The sequence below is a fragment of the Rutidosis leptorrhynchoides genome, chromosome 10 (assembly GCF_046630445.1).
Source record: "Rutidosis leptorrhynchoides isolate AG116_Rl617_1_P2 chromosome 10, CSIRO_AGI_Rlap_v1, whole genome shotgun sequence".
Lineage (NCBI taxonomy): Eukaryota > Viridiplantae > Streptophyta > Magnoliopsida > Asterales > Asteraceae > Rutidosis > Rutidosis leptorrhynchoides.
This window is the reverse complement of record NC_092342.1, coordinates 220,606,121-220,621,745: the sequence shown is the minus strand read 5'-3', so window position 1 is coordinate 220,621,745 and position 15,625 is coordinate 220,606,121. Positions and strand designations below refer to the sequence as shown.

The 15,625-nt window shown below is 38.2% G+C and overlaps 1 protein-coding gene across 1 annotated transcript; it reads right to left on the bottom strand.

Annotated features, from left to right (window-relative positions):
* Nucleotides 1–578: 578 nt before the first annotated feature.
* LOC139871649 (pectinesterase inhibitor 9-like) lies at nt 579–1,199 on the bottom strand. Its single transcript, XM_071859368.1, has one exon. The coding sequence runs from the start codon at nt 1,197–1,199 to the stop codon at nt 579–581; it is 621 nt and encodes a 206-aa protein (XP_071715469.1).
* Nucleotides 1,200–15,625: the final 14,426 nt, after the last annotated feature.

Below are 15,625 nucleotides of genomic sequence, written 5' to 3'. Positions count from 1 at the left end.
TGCTTGTTAGTTACTTGGGCGCTTTCGTTCATTCTATTTACCTCGTCTTTGTGTCTATTTTGGTGGGCTCAATGGCGTTGCCGACGTTGCTGACTTAGTCAGCTTCGGAAAATTAGGTCTCGGGGTTAGTGTTATCGTTCTTAGCTTGTAGGACGTACAGAACGAGATTCAATGAGTTTTGGTCGCATGTGACCAATTACTTCCTCAACAAATCGTTGGATCTACTCACTATATTTCCATCGGATCCTTTGATCCATTATATATAAATATATAAATATTTTCTCCCAAAAATTATATATATACTATAAAATTGTGTGAAATGGTTGCTATAATATTTGTTAATTAGATTAGATAGCATACCCTATGCACAAGTAAAGAAACCTTTTCAATCAAGTAACATATTTTTACTTATATCTTAATTTCTCAAAACTTCATATTCACATATGACACTGATAATTACAACAGAAATAGACAATTACTAACAAGTATTACAAACTAATGTGATATAACAACTGATTTCAGTTTGACATATATATGTATATATTAGAGATTTATTATACACGAGTACGTGGAGAAATTTAGGGGTTCTTGACAGTCCGAGAAGCACGATGCCTTGCAGTAAAACGATTAAACAACGCAAGAGAATTACTAGCGAGTTCTTTCACGTTCAAAAACCTTGCTTTAATCATACTTTTCGTCTTACTTCCAATTTCATCCTCCAATAATCCATCCATACAAGTTGTGGCGTCAGTTAAGGCAGCACTTACCCAACTTTGCACGTTACTTTCGTGCCATGCGAACTTTTCCTCCCCATCGGTACCCATTTTTTGCAATTCTCTAACCGATTGAGTAATTTGGCTCACCCCATTGTTGATTTGGCGCAAACAGCCTTCCGTGGCTTGGTACTCTCCTATGTTCTTCGTTTTGTTGAGTTCTTTTGCAATCATGTCTACATATGCCTTTGTAAACCGAGCTTTTGTTAGACATGTGGTTAGTGTAATTTGCGCGATCCTTTGTGGGCTTGGTAAATCATTTTTGGTAGCATAGGGTAGAAGAGTTCTCACACATAGATCATTGTATAATGTCGGATGACATTGTGCCTCAAGATACGTCCTTGCACGTGAACGTGACTCGACCGAGCCCAAAAAACCTACAATGGTGAGGAAGAGAAACAATAGTGATATCGTCATTTGTGCCATTTTTGTGTGTGTTGATTTGGTGATGAAGTATTGAGACGTTGTAAGGGATTATATAATCATATTGCACATGCAACTTTGCTAAAAAAGAAAGTGAACTATAATGTTAGAATTGAAAATGTTTGACAAATTCTATGATAGAGTAATCAAGAAATCTAAGTAACCTTATTTAACTCTAATTTGATTTAACTTGTATCTCCATACTCATCAATTTAATCTTCTAGAAAAATAATTAAGCTCAAGGCTACAAGGGTTGACTAAGTAAATATGCAAGCAATAGCAAAAGGATTAGCATGAGACATGGGTGCTTCTCTTAGGCTAATCAACCAACACATTGCTTTACCGACATAAAGTCATCCAGATGAACATCAAAACAAGCTAGTCCATGATATATACACAACAATAGTATTTCTTAACAGTGTTATCATCTGTAAGAATATTTGGTTAACTTTTTGCAACATGTAAATTAATACAAGAAAGTAATCATAATGTTAACTTCATATGGGCCTTTGTAGATTATGCTATTTTTTTCATACCAAGAATCTGGTCTGGACCAAAGTACCAAACAACATAGCATGCATGCAGTGAGTACCAAAATGTAGATGCACTTGTTTCCTTTAATTTATAGGGAGGTCTTAAAATGATTTATTATGTGTTATTGTATGTATGTATGTATGTATGTATGTATGTATGTATGTATGTATGTATGTATGTATGTTAAGAAGATAAGTATCATATCGATTTGGATATCGGATTTAGTTCCGAATATTTGTAAAACGGATCGTGTTCTGAGTCATGTTTTTGATGGCGAAACCTTTGTATGATGGTTTTGGTCGAGTCAACATCGTTGGGCTTCCTATTTAAATTATACAACAGGTCCCACTAAGTACTTTTCACAAATATGCCACGGACCATTGTGTATCTAGAAATTTGATTTGAAGTTCGGTAAATACGAAGCAGTACTCGTAACATCACAAAACCAACATTTATGTGGTTTTGACTTTTGTTATAATTTTCCCTAATACACATGCCTACAAAATAAATAAAAATTGAAATCTATTGCGGAGTATATTTGATTTGAATAGGGTGAAGAAAGATAAGGATTCGTACATGCTTAGGGATGAAGAGTCGAATGATGATGGTAACGGGTTAGCACTTCGGGATGATGAAGATATCGGAGATTCCGACCACAATGGTCCCGGTCCATTTAAAGTGGATCGAAACCTTGACTTTTTTGAAAGTCTTGAAAAGGAAGGCTCGCTTCTTACTCCCGTTGTAACGACCCGACTTTTTCGACTTGCTTTTATGCCTTGTATTTTTGCGAAACTGCGTAATTGTGCGTACTGTGTTACTTTATTACTCCGGAATCTTGGCACACGTGTTTTATATTCATATATACTTTAAAACGTGCCTTGGTGTGTGTAGAATGCTTAACTTGTCCACCGGATGCTTTATAACCGTTAGTGTTACTTGCCGTTACGAATAAACTGCGGACTGCGCGCACGTTTAACTTTTGTCGGAACCGGAATATTTGGACAGCGAAATATTAATTATTATTTTATAATAATAATTACTTGGGCCTTTGGATGCTTAATTTTATTTATTTAATTGCTAAAGCCCAATAGTTAGTCTTGTTGGACTTTCTACCTTGTTGGGCTCAAGTCCACCCTACTCTAGCTAGTGACCCAATTAATTAGCTCAAGTATTATTACTAGTGGCCCATAATAATAAATAAATAAATTAATTAATTAATTTATGAGTCATACTAGCATAATGGATAAGGATTACTAACTTTGTCACATGGGATTCTAGCATAAGGACACACTTTAGACACAATTAGCCAAAAAGCAACATTTTGTCCCCCTCCCCCCTCCCTAAAAACCGTCCACCATGGTGCCATGTCACCAATCCTTGTCAATTTCCTTTGCTTATAAATACTAGCCATTTTCCTTTATTCCAACACTTGATAATTTGGTTTTCTCACACACTTGTTCTTTCTTTCTTTCCTCTCTAGTTCTTCTTGTAAGTTTTCTTTTTCTTCCTCTTTTCTTCATCATTTTCGTGGCCATCATCATCATCTTTATGGAGATCAAGTTCCTTTTAGCTTTGATCTTGCTTATATCTTGATGATTCAAGCATGAATCCTTCAAGAACATTGAAGATTCAAGCTTTCTAGCTTTGAATCTTCACCAACTTGTTAGATCTATCTTTCTTTTACTTTAATCTAGTTATTTTGTGATAAAGATTCAAACTTTTGTTTGTAATCTTCATGCATCTTCAAGATCTAAGCTTTATGCTTCAAGATCTTCAACAACAATTAAGATACAAGCTTTCTAGCTTGAATCTTCATATCTTATTATTAGATCTAAGTTCTTTTTTGCTTTGATCATGCTATTTTGTTGAAAAGATTCAAACTTTTGTTTGTAATCTTCATGTATCTTCAAGATCCAAGCTTTATGCTTCAAGATCTTCAAGAACACTTAAAGGTTCAAGCTTTCTAGCTTTGTAACCTTGTAACTTGTGTGAAATGGATCCAAGCTTTCTAGCTTAGGGTTCCATCACCTCTTTTGACTTAGGTTATGATTATACTTGTTGAATTGATGTGAAGTTTGTAGCTTTAGTTGTTATTGTGAATTGTAATTGTGTTAAGACTAAGGATATGATGTAACCTTGGTTCATCATCCATCTAAGACTCATGAATGAGTTGTGCTCTTACTTGGCCTTAACATATTGTGTATTGATGGTGAATTCTTAGTCAAGGTGATGCTAAACCATCAACGAGTTGTACACTTGAAGCTACAAGCATCAAGGATGAGAACCGTGATGAGCATCAAGCACTAAGAATCCCACCGGAGCACCTTAGCTTCTGTTTTTCGTCTCTTATCAGTCCACCTACGCTACTGAAAATTTGATTTTCAGTTAGTTCGTTTCGAGTAGATGATTTTCCGTTTAGGCCTTGTCTTAATCCGAGTAACGGATTAGGATTTATGGCCCTCCGATAGTCACTACACCCTATTAACGTTGTGCTGAAATTTCTGATCTACTCGCACTTAAACCGTCACCACAGTCAAACGAAGACGAGTTAGGTTCTGAAAATTGGTCAGCTGTTAGGGGACTCATATACGGAGCCATAGCCACTGACTATGCGTCTTTTCGATTTACGTAGAGGTCGTAGCACCTGACCGAAGTCAGCCTATTGTTTCGATCTCTATTCTTGTCGAACTTACTTAGCTTTTATGATGATGAATGATGATGATGATGACACTTAAACTTATTTTATGCACTATTAGAATTTATAAAGACAACCTACTGACCTAGTAACCTTTGATTTAGGTTGACGACCTTTCGGACCGACTTATTACTTGCGTACTTTCATTACCGACTTTACCGCTTTTATCACTGTGAGTTATAGCATCGCTTTTTACCACTTTTACTATTTTTGGGACTGAGAATACATGCACTTTTTACGTTTTACATACTAGGCACGAGTACTTAAACTTTATATGTGTGTGGGTTATACAACGGCATAAACTTTCCCCTTAGCACGGTAACGTTTAGTCATTGGTTTTTGAACCGGTGAACGCGAATCTTAGATATAGATCCATAGGGTTTGACATCCCTACTCGGGCTAGTCGCACTAGCATTTAACGGGTGTTTAATACTTCGTGAACTTATGCACTCGCCAAGTTTACTTTCAGGGGGTTATAAACGTTAAGTCTAGTTACCGGGTGCCCACGGTTATACATATACTTTTCATACTGTTTGATACGCTATTTGCAGCACTGATATCTCGTGGCCTATCTTACGTTACTATTACAACTTAAACTATAGCTCACCAACATTCGTGTTGACTTTTTAAGCGTGTATTTCTCAGGTGCCTTGTAAGACCCGAATATTGGTAGTGTATATAAGAGTAATGTACGATACTTGAAACGGGGTTTTGTTGTATACATTAAAAGCAAGAAAGAGTTCTGAACTGCAATGTCGCGCGCCGCGCGGCATAGTGGCGCGCCGCGCCATCTGTGTGCGACAGATTCTCCTCTTCTTTTAAAATAGATATTTTGAGGGCATTTTGGTCAGAACAAATTGGAACCCGAATTTAATACCTTGGGTCAGTTTTGGAGCTTCATTCACTCCATTCCCAACAACCTTATCTTCTCCAATTAAACTCTAGAGAGAGAGTGCAATCCTTGAGAGAGAAAGCTCCATTAAAGGGTGAAAGAGGTTGAATCGGGTCTTGGTGCAAGTTTTAAAGTAGTTCATCTAGTCGATAGCTACGTGGTGATTGTGTTGGTAAGTTATAAACCCAATTTCTTACTTTAATTGCTTTAAGGGCTAGGGTTTGGGCTAGTGATGAACCAAAGACCCATTTTGTTAGTATTTTGGGGATTTTGGGTGAATATGGGTTATGAAGGCTCATTGATGACTAACCTAGGGTTTGAATGTATTAATTGGACTTTTGAGTCTTAAATTTGGTTAGTTAGTTGCTAGAACACTTTAATAGTATGTAAGTGGGTGTTATTGGGTATGGATGACCCAAATGGGTGTGTTGACCTTGAAATGGGTCAAATGAGTCTTTAATGACCTAAGTGGCCTAGCAAGTATGAAAACGAGTTATCCTTGTGACCTAAATGTGTTTCAAACCCATCTTGACGAATGATTAGGGTTTTGGTGTGTGTTGACCCAATTTAGGGTTAAGGGTGCAAATGGGTTGAAATTGCACCTTGGGTCAAAATGGCTTAGAATGGTGAAAAGGGTTTGGTTGACCGACTTGAGTTTGCGTTTGATGATGTGTATTATATGATAGGTACGTTACTTTGAGGTCTTGCAAGCTCGGGTATCTTTTCACAAGACTTTGAGGTGAGTGGAATAATTATATGCGTATGTATATAATGTATCTATTTGTTGTAGCGTGAAATGTGTAGTGTCGAGGTGCTAAGACACCATGTTTCACGTGAAGAGTGTAGCATCGAGGTGTTAAGATGCCACTCGGGTGTAGCATCGAGGTGTTAAGATGCCACCTAGGAGTGTAGTGTCGAGGTGTTAAGACGCCACTCCGTAAATTAATGAGTGATGCATCGAGGTGTTAAGATGCCACTTGGGGTGATGTGCCGAGGTGTTAAGGTGCCACCCTAGGGGTTAGTGGTGCGAGGTGTTAAGTGCCCTAACGGATGTTGTGAACACCGATGGCGTTTTCGCGAGTGCCGTTCCCTTGTACTATTGGTTAACCATGGTTATTTGTGTTGTAAGCATATTATATTATTCGAGTTAAATTCATATGCGGTTGTTATGCTAGCTTGTAGTATTGGAGATTTATAGCTTGCTATTGTGACGATAAGCTAAATGTGTATGCTAGCGTGTTTGCGGTTTGGTGTGTAAGTGTATGCAAGTAGGTATAATTATATATGTATTCGTATAATTATTGCATTCACTAAGCTTTGCTTACCCTCTCGTTGTTTACCATTTTATAGGTTCGGTTTTGGACAAGGGTAAGGGCATCGTTTTGGACTAGAGATCCCGCTTGATGCTAGGGGACGCTTTTGGCTTTAGTAGCTCTTGGAGTTTGACCGATAGTTGGGTAGTTTAATCCCAAACGCCATGCTCATTGTGTAGTTTGGAACTTAAACTTTTTGGTGGTCGAAACTCTTAACTTGTACTAAACTTGTAATTTGGGTCGTGTGGGCCCCGCTTGTAAAACATTGTTTTTTTGTTTGAAACAGGTTAGTTTTACATATTTGAATGTATGGTAAAAAGCGTTTCGTCTAAAAGTGTCGGGAACTAGTCAATCTTTTTCGCATTTAAACACTTTCCGGACAGTCTGTAACATCCCGCGTTTTTCCGTTAAATTTATTTTTAACACTGTCTTTTTTTTTTTAATAATATCCTTCGTTATTTAAATTCGTAGTTTCCGTTGACTAACGTTCATAATATTCCCGTTATTTAATTATAACATCACTCGTTTACTCGAGCGTTTTTAAAATATTCGTTTGGTTAATTCCCGCACCCGCTTTGAAACTTGAGGGACTAAACTTGCCAAGAGGGCAAAGAGATGACTAGGTCAACTAGTCAACCTTCACCCTCCTCCATTCATTTCAACCTCCCCATTTCATTACTTCCATTTTTATTCTCTCAAAACCTCAAACACAAAATCATCATCTAAATTCGGTTTAGGGAGCTAGCAACAAAACAAATTACATATTTGGAATCCTCTCTTCATCCTCTACAATTTGATACCAACTTCATCTCTTTTGGGTAACAATTCTAAAACTCTAGATTTCTCTAAATTCGTGTTTTTGACTTGAAATGGTGTTAGTTAGTGTCTATGGCTCGTGTATAACATGAATATATGTTTTGTTTGCTCGATTCGTTGTTTTGAGTAACTAGTTTGAACATTTGAAATGGGTGTGCTAAATCTTTGATTTTGGATGAGTTAATGTTGTTAAATTGTTAAAGTTCATGTTTTAATTGTGTTACTAGTATCACTAGCTTCGTTTTGATGCGTAGGTTGATTAAGGAAACTTCAAAAACATGAATATTGATTTTTGCGGATTTTGGTTAGGGTTTGATAGACTTAAAACGAGCTTTTGATGTTTCGAATGCCATGAAATGTTATTAGTAAGTGTTTAGTTGTAATGTATGTTTCATTACCTTCAAAACGGCATATCGTATGTGTAAATTGGATTCCCGAATCATAAAATACGTTTTACGAACTTGAAACTTTGAAAATAAACCTTTCTTGATCAATTGACGAGTTTTCGGTTATTGTAATTGATGTTTTTGCTTGTGAAAGGTAGTTAATTGTATTCCTTGTCAAAAGAGCTTTCCAATGATATAAGATACGTATTCTAAGTGTTTACGGTTTGCGTTTTGTGCTAAATTGAATTTTGGATCAAGACTTGAACTTTTGAAACTGACCAGGTACCAGGCCACGCCTAATGTCGCGGCGCGACACCTCTGGCCTCGGCGCGGCAATAGCCGTGTTTGGGTTCTGACCTCTTTGGTCAAAATACGAAAAATGTTTGGCACACTATGGACCTCCGATTCACATGAGACTTGTTCTAACATGCTTATATATGAATAAAAACCTCAGAAAAATAGTACGGGACCCGACCCGAACGTGTTGACCTTCGTTGACTTTGACCGACCAAAGTTTGACTTTTTGTCAAACTTAACCAAATGGTTATGCAACCTTCCTAACTTGTTTCTGTACTTGTATCTTGCATGAAACTTGACAATTTGATTCACATGCTACATAATCGAGTCGTAACGAGCCATAGGACTAATTGAACACATTTCGCCCGACCTTGTGTCGTAACCGGTTAATTGATACAACTTATTTGTTTAGGTCAAGGCTAAGCAACTATCATGCACACATTTACTTTGTGAAGTACTTTTATACTCGTGCACTCTAGGTGAGATCATAGTCCCACCTTTTCAACAACTTTTTATACTTTTAAATTGTGGGCTGAGGAACATATACTTTGTTACATTTTGTACTACTTACTTTTATACTTGGAACACAAGTACGATGAAACAAACATTCCACAGCGAGTTAGAACAAAAATCCTCAATTCGATTATCATTAGTTACACTTGCAGGGTGTAAGCGAGAACTTATATTGTGTGGCCATACGGGTTTGACAAACCCTCATTACGGACGGTTCGCTACCGTCTACGGATGAAATATATTTTCGAGAAACAGTGTATGTTCTAACACTATTGTGATGGGGTTCTATGGAAGGAAACGTTAAGTCTTGATAATTGGGTGCTCGCGAACAATACTTTTGGAATGCAAACGATTTAGATAATCAACGTTATGGAAATACAAAATCTTGGGGTTCAAAAACAACGTTTACAAACACCTATGATTTCACCAACGTTTTTCGTTGACAGTTTTCTATATGTTTCTCAGGTTCATACGTGGCTATTTGATACATGCTTCCGCGTACACTCATACTTGCTTGGGGTCAAGCATACATGCATACACTTTGATTACTTGCTTGGAGTCAAGCATACTTACATACGCTAGTGATAGCACCTTTGGATTCAAACATTTGTTTACATACTCACGCTATTTATAGCAACCGTGACTTTCAACTTATACTATGTCGCACGTTTATTTCATTTATACATTATACTTTTGTAAACTTAAACTTGTTGTCGATCCGTTTGGTAAACTAAACTTTGTAAGTCTTGTACTTTTCAAATGAATGCGACATAATTTTGGTCAAACGAGTCTCATATAGGGACTACGACCACGTAACGGGACCTAAGTTAGCGGAGCCGTCAATGACGATTTTGACGGGTCGCTACAGATGGTATCAGAGCGTTGGTTGTAGGGAACTAGGATGTGCATTAGTGTGTCTGACAGAGTCGTTGGGACGCATTAGTGAATCTAGACTACAACCGGATAGTTAGCCATTGCATTCTGACATACATATGCTATAGATAGCACTTACTTGACTACTTGTGCATTATACTTGAATCATTCTTAGGCAAACTTCTTGATGGTACCAAGCTTTCATCATACGAATCCGTATTCTGCCACTTTCTGGTAACACACGTAAATTCAAGATTCATACACGTATGGATGACGACGACTTCATTAGTCACACTTGTCCGGGAACCCTGTCTCCCAGATTATGATTTGCCACCGTTTCAACTTACTATCGGTGTCACACCGGTGTTCCTTACTATCTACCACTTCTTGTTACTACCATCACTACTCTAGGTGAGTATCGTCATCAACATTTATCACTACGGTTGCGTACTACTCGTTATCATGACTCGTTACTCTTTTCATACCTGAATACATTATTGTCTAACTCGAACCACTTTGACGTGAACAAACATTTATACACTTCCCTCGGGGAACGCTTCTTTAGAGTTGCAGAAATTCTTTCGATTTAATACGAGTCACGTTAGAGATGCCGTTGCACTTTGTTCATTTTAGATCTTCACGGTTACACGAACTCGAATCTATGGAGTGATGTGGGAATGGAGGTATGAGTTAGCGTAATATAACGACACTCGATCAACGTGGTTATATTACGGTAATTCACACCAAAGTTCTAGTGACACGTGATGGTGATTGGACTCGATCAACCTAATCACCACCATGTGCCATGTACATGACTTCATTTTTCTTGTTTGAACATCCGACAACTCCGAGAATACTGATAACAACCATACCAGGGACACATCTTCGATTATTGTCGAACCATACCCATGCTTCCGAAGGAATGACAAATTCTTTCGACTTCAAACATATGTTACACGTGTATACTATCTCGTTTCCGCACAGTTTTTATCGACGAACTACGATATGCTTGTTATGCTCATATCGAGGCGGAAACTTCTCCCGCATTACACTCGTACTTTCGTATAAAGAAACCTTCTACCTAAATTCTCAATGGAGAGAGAGACTCTTCACACTATACAAGCATTCGCCACGAGGGTGAATAGTCCTAACGAACATTTTCGAAAATCGATAAATCTTTCGCGGCGCGAATTTCTTGAGAAACTTGTTCTATCTAACGTTTTCAAGTCCTAACAAACTTTTTCAAATATACCTTAAAGAAATGTACCTCGTTTTGGATCGAGATTCTCATTTCACTTCTAGATTTCGGAGTGCCTTACAAAAAGCCTCGGGACCACGCTTAAACATGAGTACAACACATCAACCACAACCCGACGGACCGAACAAACATATGATTCAAACTTTGGAAACCATAATACGAGTTCGTGTTATCGACTTCAAATTTACTTGAGAAAAGTACTTGCCTTTAGTCAAATTCTCTTACTACAATAATTTTCATTCGAGCATTAACGTCACACTTTTCGAGGACCCGTATAGCCGTGAATGTCATTTTCTTAAATTGTTGAACCGAAGTAGGTGACAACCGAACCACCTGACCCGAACTCATTCATGAAACAACCGGAAAATTTTTCAATTCCAGGAAAGGCTCAAGACGGCCCGTAGTCACCAAAAGAGCCATACAAGGGTTAAACGTAAACCTCTCGAATTCCAAGTGGGAAACCGCGTAACGTTAAAAGTCGCACCTTGAAAAGGTGTAGTCCGTTTCGGAAACGTAGAAAGCTAAATCCGCGATATTTTTAGTCCTTTTGAAATTTTGGGGTGTGTTGTGCCCATTGCTTACCGCTTCGAACTTCCGACTCAAACAAATCCCGTTCATCCTACATTCTGTGTATCAAACTTAAGGGCGTGTCTTGCGAGACAAGAACTTGCTATCCTCTTCGACGAACCTACTATCGATGACAAACTTTCCTTCCTAGGAGAACCGGTTGAAATTTTGAATCATGAAACCAAACTCTGAAACAACGTAAAACCCCGACTGTCAAAGTTCGTTGAAATGCCCGATGAAGTACTTTCACTTATCCGTAGAATGGGCAACGCACGATCTCGATGAAGGAACAACGACTACTACTTTCAACTAAATTTCGGGACGAAATTTCTTTTAAGGTGTAGGTAATGTAACATCCCGCGTTTTTCCGTTAAATTTATTTTTAACACTGTCTTTTTTTTTTTTAATAATATCCTTCGTTATTTAAATTCGTAGTTTCCGTTGACTAACGTTCATAATATTCCCGTTATTTAATTATAACATCACTCGTTTACTCGAGCGTTTTTAAAATATTCGTTTGGTTAATTCCCGCACCCGCTTTGAAACTTGAGGGACTAAACTTGCCAAGAGGGCAAAGAGATGACTAGGTCAACTAGTCAACCTTCACCCTCCTCCATTCATTTCAACCTCCCCATTTCATTACTTCCATTTTTATTCTCTCAAAACCTCAAACACAAAATCATCATCTAAATTCGGTTTAGGGAGCTAGCAACAAAACAAATTACATATTTGGAATCCTCTCTTCATCCTCTACAATTTGATACCAACTTCATCTCTTTTGGGTAACAATTCTAAAACTCTAGATTTCTCTAAATTCGTGTTTTTGACTTGAAATGGTGTTAGTTAGTGTCTATGGCTCGTGTATAACATGAATATATGTTTTGTTTGCTCGATTCGTTGTTTTGAGTAACTAGTTTGAACATTTGAAATGGGTGTGCTAAATCTTTGATTTTGGATGAGTTAATGTTGTTAAATTGTTAAAGTTCATGTTTTAATTGTGTTACTAGTATCACTAGCTTCGTTTTGATGCGTAGGTTGATTAAGGAAACTTCAAAAACATGAATATTGATTTTTGCGGATTTTGGTTAGGGTTTGATAGACTTAAAACGAGCTTTTGATGTTTCGAATGCCATGAAATATTATTAGTAAGTGTTTAGTTGTAATGTATGTTTCATTACCTTCAAAACGGCATATCGTATGTGTAAATTGGATTCCCGAATCATAAAATACGTTTTACGAACTTGAAACTTTGAAAATAAACCTTTCTTGATCAATTGACGAGTTTTCGGTTATTGTAATTGATGTTTTTGCTTGTAAAAGGTAGTTAATTATATTCCTTGTCAAAAGAGCTTTCCAATGATATAAGATACGTATTCTAAGTGTTTACGGTTTGCGTTTTGTGCTAAATTGAATTTTGGATCAAGACTTGAACTTTTGAAACTGACCAGGTACCAGGCCACGCCTAATGTCGCGGCGCGACACCTCTGGCCGCGGCGCGGCAATAGCCGTGTTTGGGTTCTGACCTCTTTGGTCAAAATACGAAAAATGTTTGGCACACTATGGACCTCCGATTCACATGAGACTTGTTCTAACATGCTTATATATGAATAAAAACCTCAGAAAAATAGTTCGGGACCCGACCCGAACGTGTTGACCTTCGTTGACTTTGACCGACCAAAGTTTGACTTTTTGTCAAACTTAACCAAATGGTTATGCAACCTTCCTAACTTGTTTCTGTACTTGTATCTTGCATGAAACTTGACAATTTGATTCACATGCTACATAATCGAGTCGTAACGAGCCATAGGACTAATTGAACACATTTCGCCCGACCTTGTGTCGTAACCGGTTAATTGATACAACTTATTTGTTTAGGTCAAGGCTAAGCAACTATCATGCACACATTTACTTTGTGAAGTACTTTTATACTCGTGCACTCTAGGTGAGATCATAGTCCCACCTTTTCAACAACTTTTTATACTTTTAAATTGTGGGCTGAGGAACATATACTTTGTTACATTTTGTACTACTTACTTTTATACTTGGAACACAAGTACGATGAAACAAACATTCCACAGCGAGTTAGAACAAAAATCCTCAATTCGATTATCATTAGTTACACTTGCAGGGTGTAAGCGAGAACTTATATTGTGTGGCCATACGGGTTTGACAAACCCTCATTACGGACGGTTCGCTACCGTCTACGGATGAAATATATTTTCGAGAAACAGTGTATGTTCTAACACTATTGTGATGGGGTTCTATGGAAGGAAACGTTAAGTCTTGATAATTGGGTGCTCGCGAACAATACTTTTGGAATGCAAACGATTTAGAATATCAACGTTATGGAAATACAAAATCTTGGGGTTCAAAAACAACGTTTACAAACACCTATGATTTCACCAACGTTTTTCGTTGACAGTTTTCTATATGTTTCTCAGGTTCATACGTGGCTATTTGATACATGCTTCCGCGTACACTCATACTTGCTTGGGGTCAAGCATACATGCATACACTTTGATTACTTGCTTGGAGTCAAGCATACTTACATACGCTAGTGATAGCACCTTTGGATTCAAACATTTGTTTACATACTCACGCTATTTATAGCAACCGTGACTTTCAACTTATACTATGTCGCACGTTTATTTCATTTATACATTATACTTTTGTAAACTTAAACTTGTTGTCGATCCGTTTGGTAAACTAAACTTTGTAAGTCTTGTACTTTTCAAATGAATGCGACATAATTTTGGTCAAACGAGTCTCATATAGGGACTACGACCACGTAACGGGACCTAAGTTAGCGGAGCCGTCAATGACGATTTTGACGGGTCGCTACACAGTCCACTTTGGCGCGCTGCGCCCCTACCTGGCGCGCCGCGCGGGTATGCTGCACAGATATTTTTTTTTATTTTGTATTTTCGCGTGGGTTGGTCGAGGGTTGGTTTGGGTTGTTACAAGTGGTATCAGAGCATGGTCTAAGGGATTTAGGTGACTTGAGATAGGCGCCTAGACTTAGACTTTTTGTGTGCGTGTTTATGCGGGACTTGTAGGACCTTGGTTCGGATCGGGATTAGTTTGTGCATAGGTTTATGTAAACTAATCATGCGCTATTTGTTATGTATGTTTAGCGAGCATCGAGCGAGATGGACGTTGTACTAGCAAGTTAATGCGACGTGCTCGCGTAACAATGATTAGCTACCATTGTTACGGGCGCAAATCGTGTCAAACAAGTAATGTACGACGATTGTTGAGCGAGATGGAGTAGTGTGGCGTATGTGTATGTATATATATAATTTGTCCTTCCGTTTGGTGGTTTAACCTAATTCGTTTTATAGAATGAAGACGAGAAACGGTCCCGAACATGATAACGGAAGTACAAGCGGGGACGCCGAGTTCTCAACCAAGGTCGATGCCGTCTTTAAGAAGTTAAAAGCGGATTTTCTTGCAGACGTTCGAAAGGTCTTTCAAGATTCGGTTGATGAGCAAATAACCGATCTAATTAATGAACGAATGAAGGCCACTATCGAAGAGGCCCTTGACGCTAGGAATATCTATCCTCGCGGTGAAGGAGGTGAAGGAAGGCGGGACTTCCACTACAAGAACTTCAAGGATGCTCAACCCCCGATGTTTAATTGGGTGCGGGATCCTTTAAAAAGTACATGTTGGATCTCCGATATTGAGGGAGCTTTCCGTACCGCGGAATGTCCTTCCGAAAAGAAGACGAGGTATGGTTCTAGCATGTTACGCGAAGAAGCTAAGTTGTGGTGGGACGATAAAATCAACTTGTATGGTGAAGAACAATGTATGGGTTTGACATGGGAGGAGTTCAAGAAAGAATTTTTCAGAGAATACCGAACTTCATCTGATCTCGATAGAATCCGGGACGAGTTGCACCATTTGCAACAAGGATCAATGGACTTGGTTACACTCAAGTCTACATTCTTGGCAAAGACTCGTTTTTTCCCAAAATATGTGGGTGATGATCATAAGCTCATGAAGGATTTCTACCGTACTTTGAATGATGAGTACAAGGGGAAGATTAGTCGGGGTATGGCTAAGTCTTTTGATGAATTGTTCGAGTTGGCTCGGGGTTTTGAGCCGGAGGTTCCAAGAAAGAGTGATTTCATGTTTTCCAAAAGAAAATTTGAAGGTTTTAGTTACTCTAACGCCTCAAGCAAGAAGAGCAAGAGCAAGAGGGGGGCCGAAAGTGTCAATAGTGCAAAGAAGGGCACTACCGGTGGGTTTTCTTATACGTGCTACAATTGTGGGCAACCGGGTC

What these genes read in the sequence shown, in the direction of transcription:
- LOC139871649 (XM_071859368.1), bottom strand. Translation starts at nt 1,199, where the DNA reads ATGGCACAAATGACGATATCACTATTGTTTCTCTTCCTCACCATTGTA.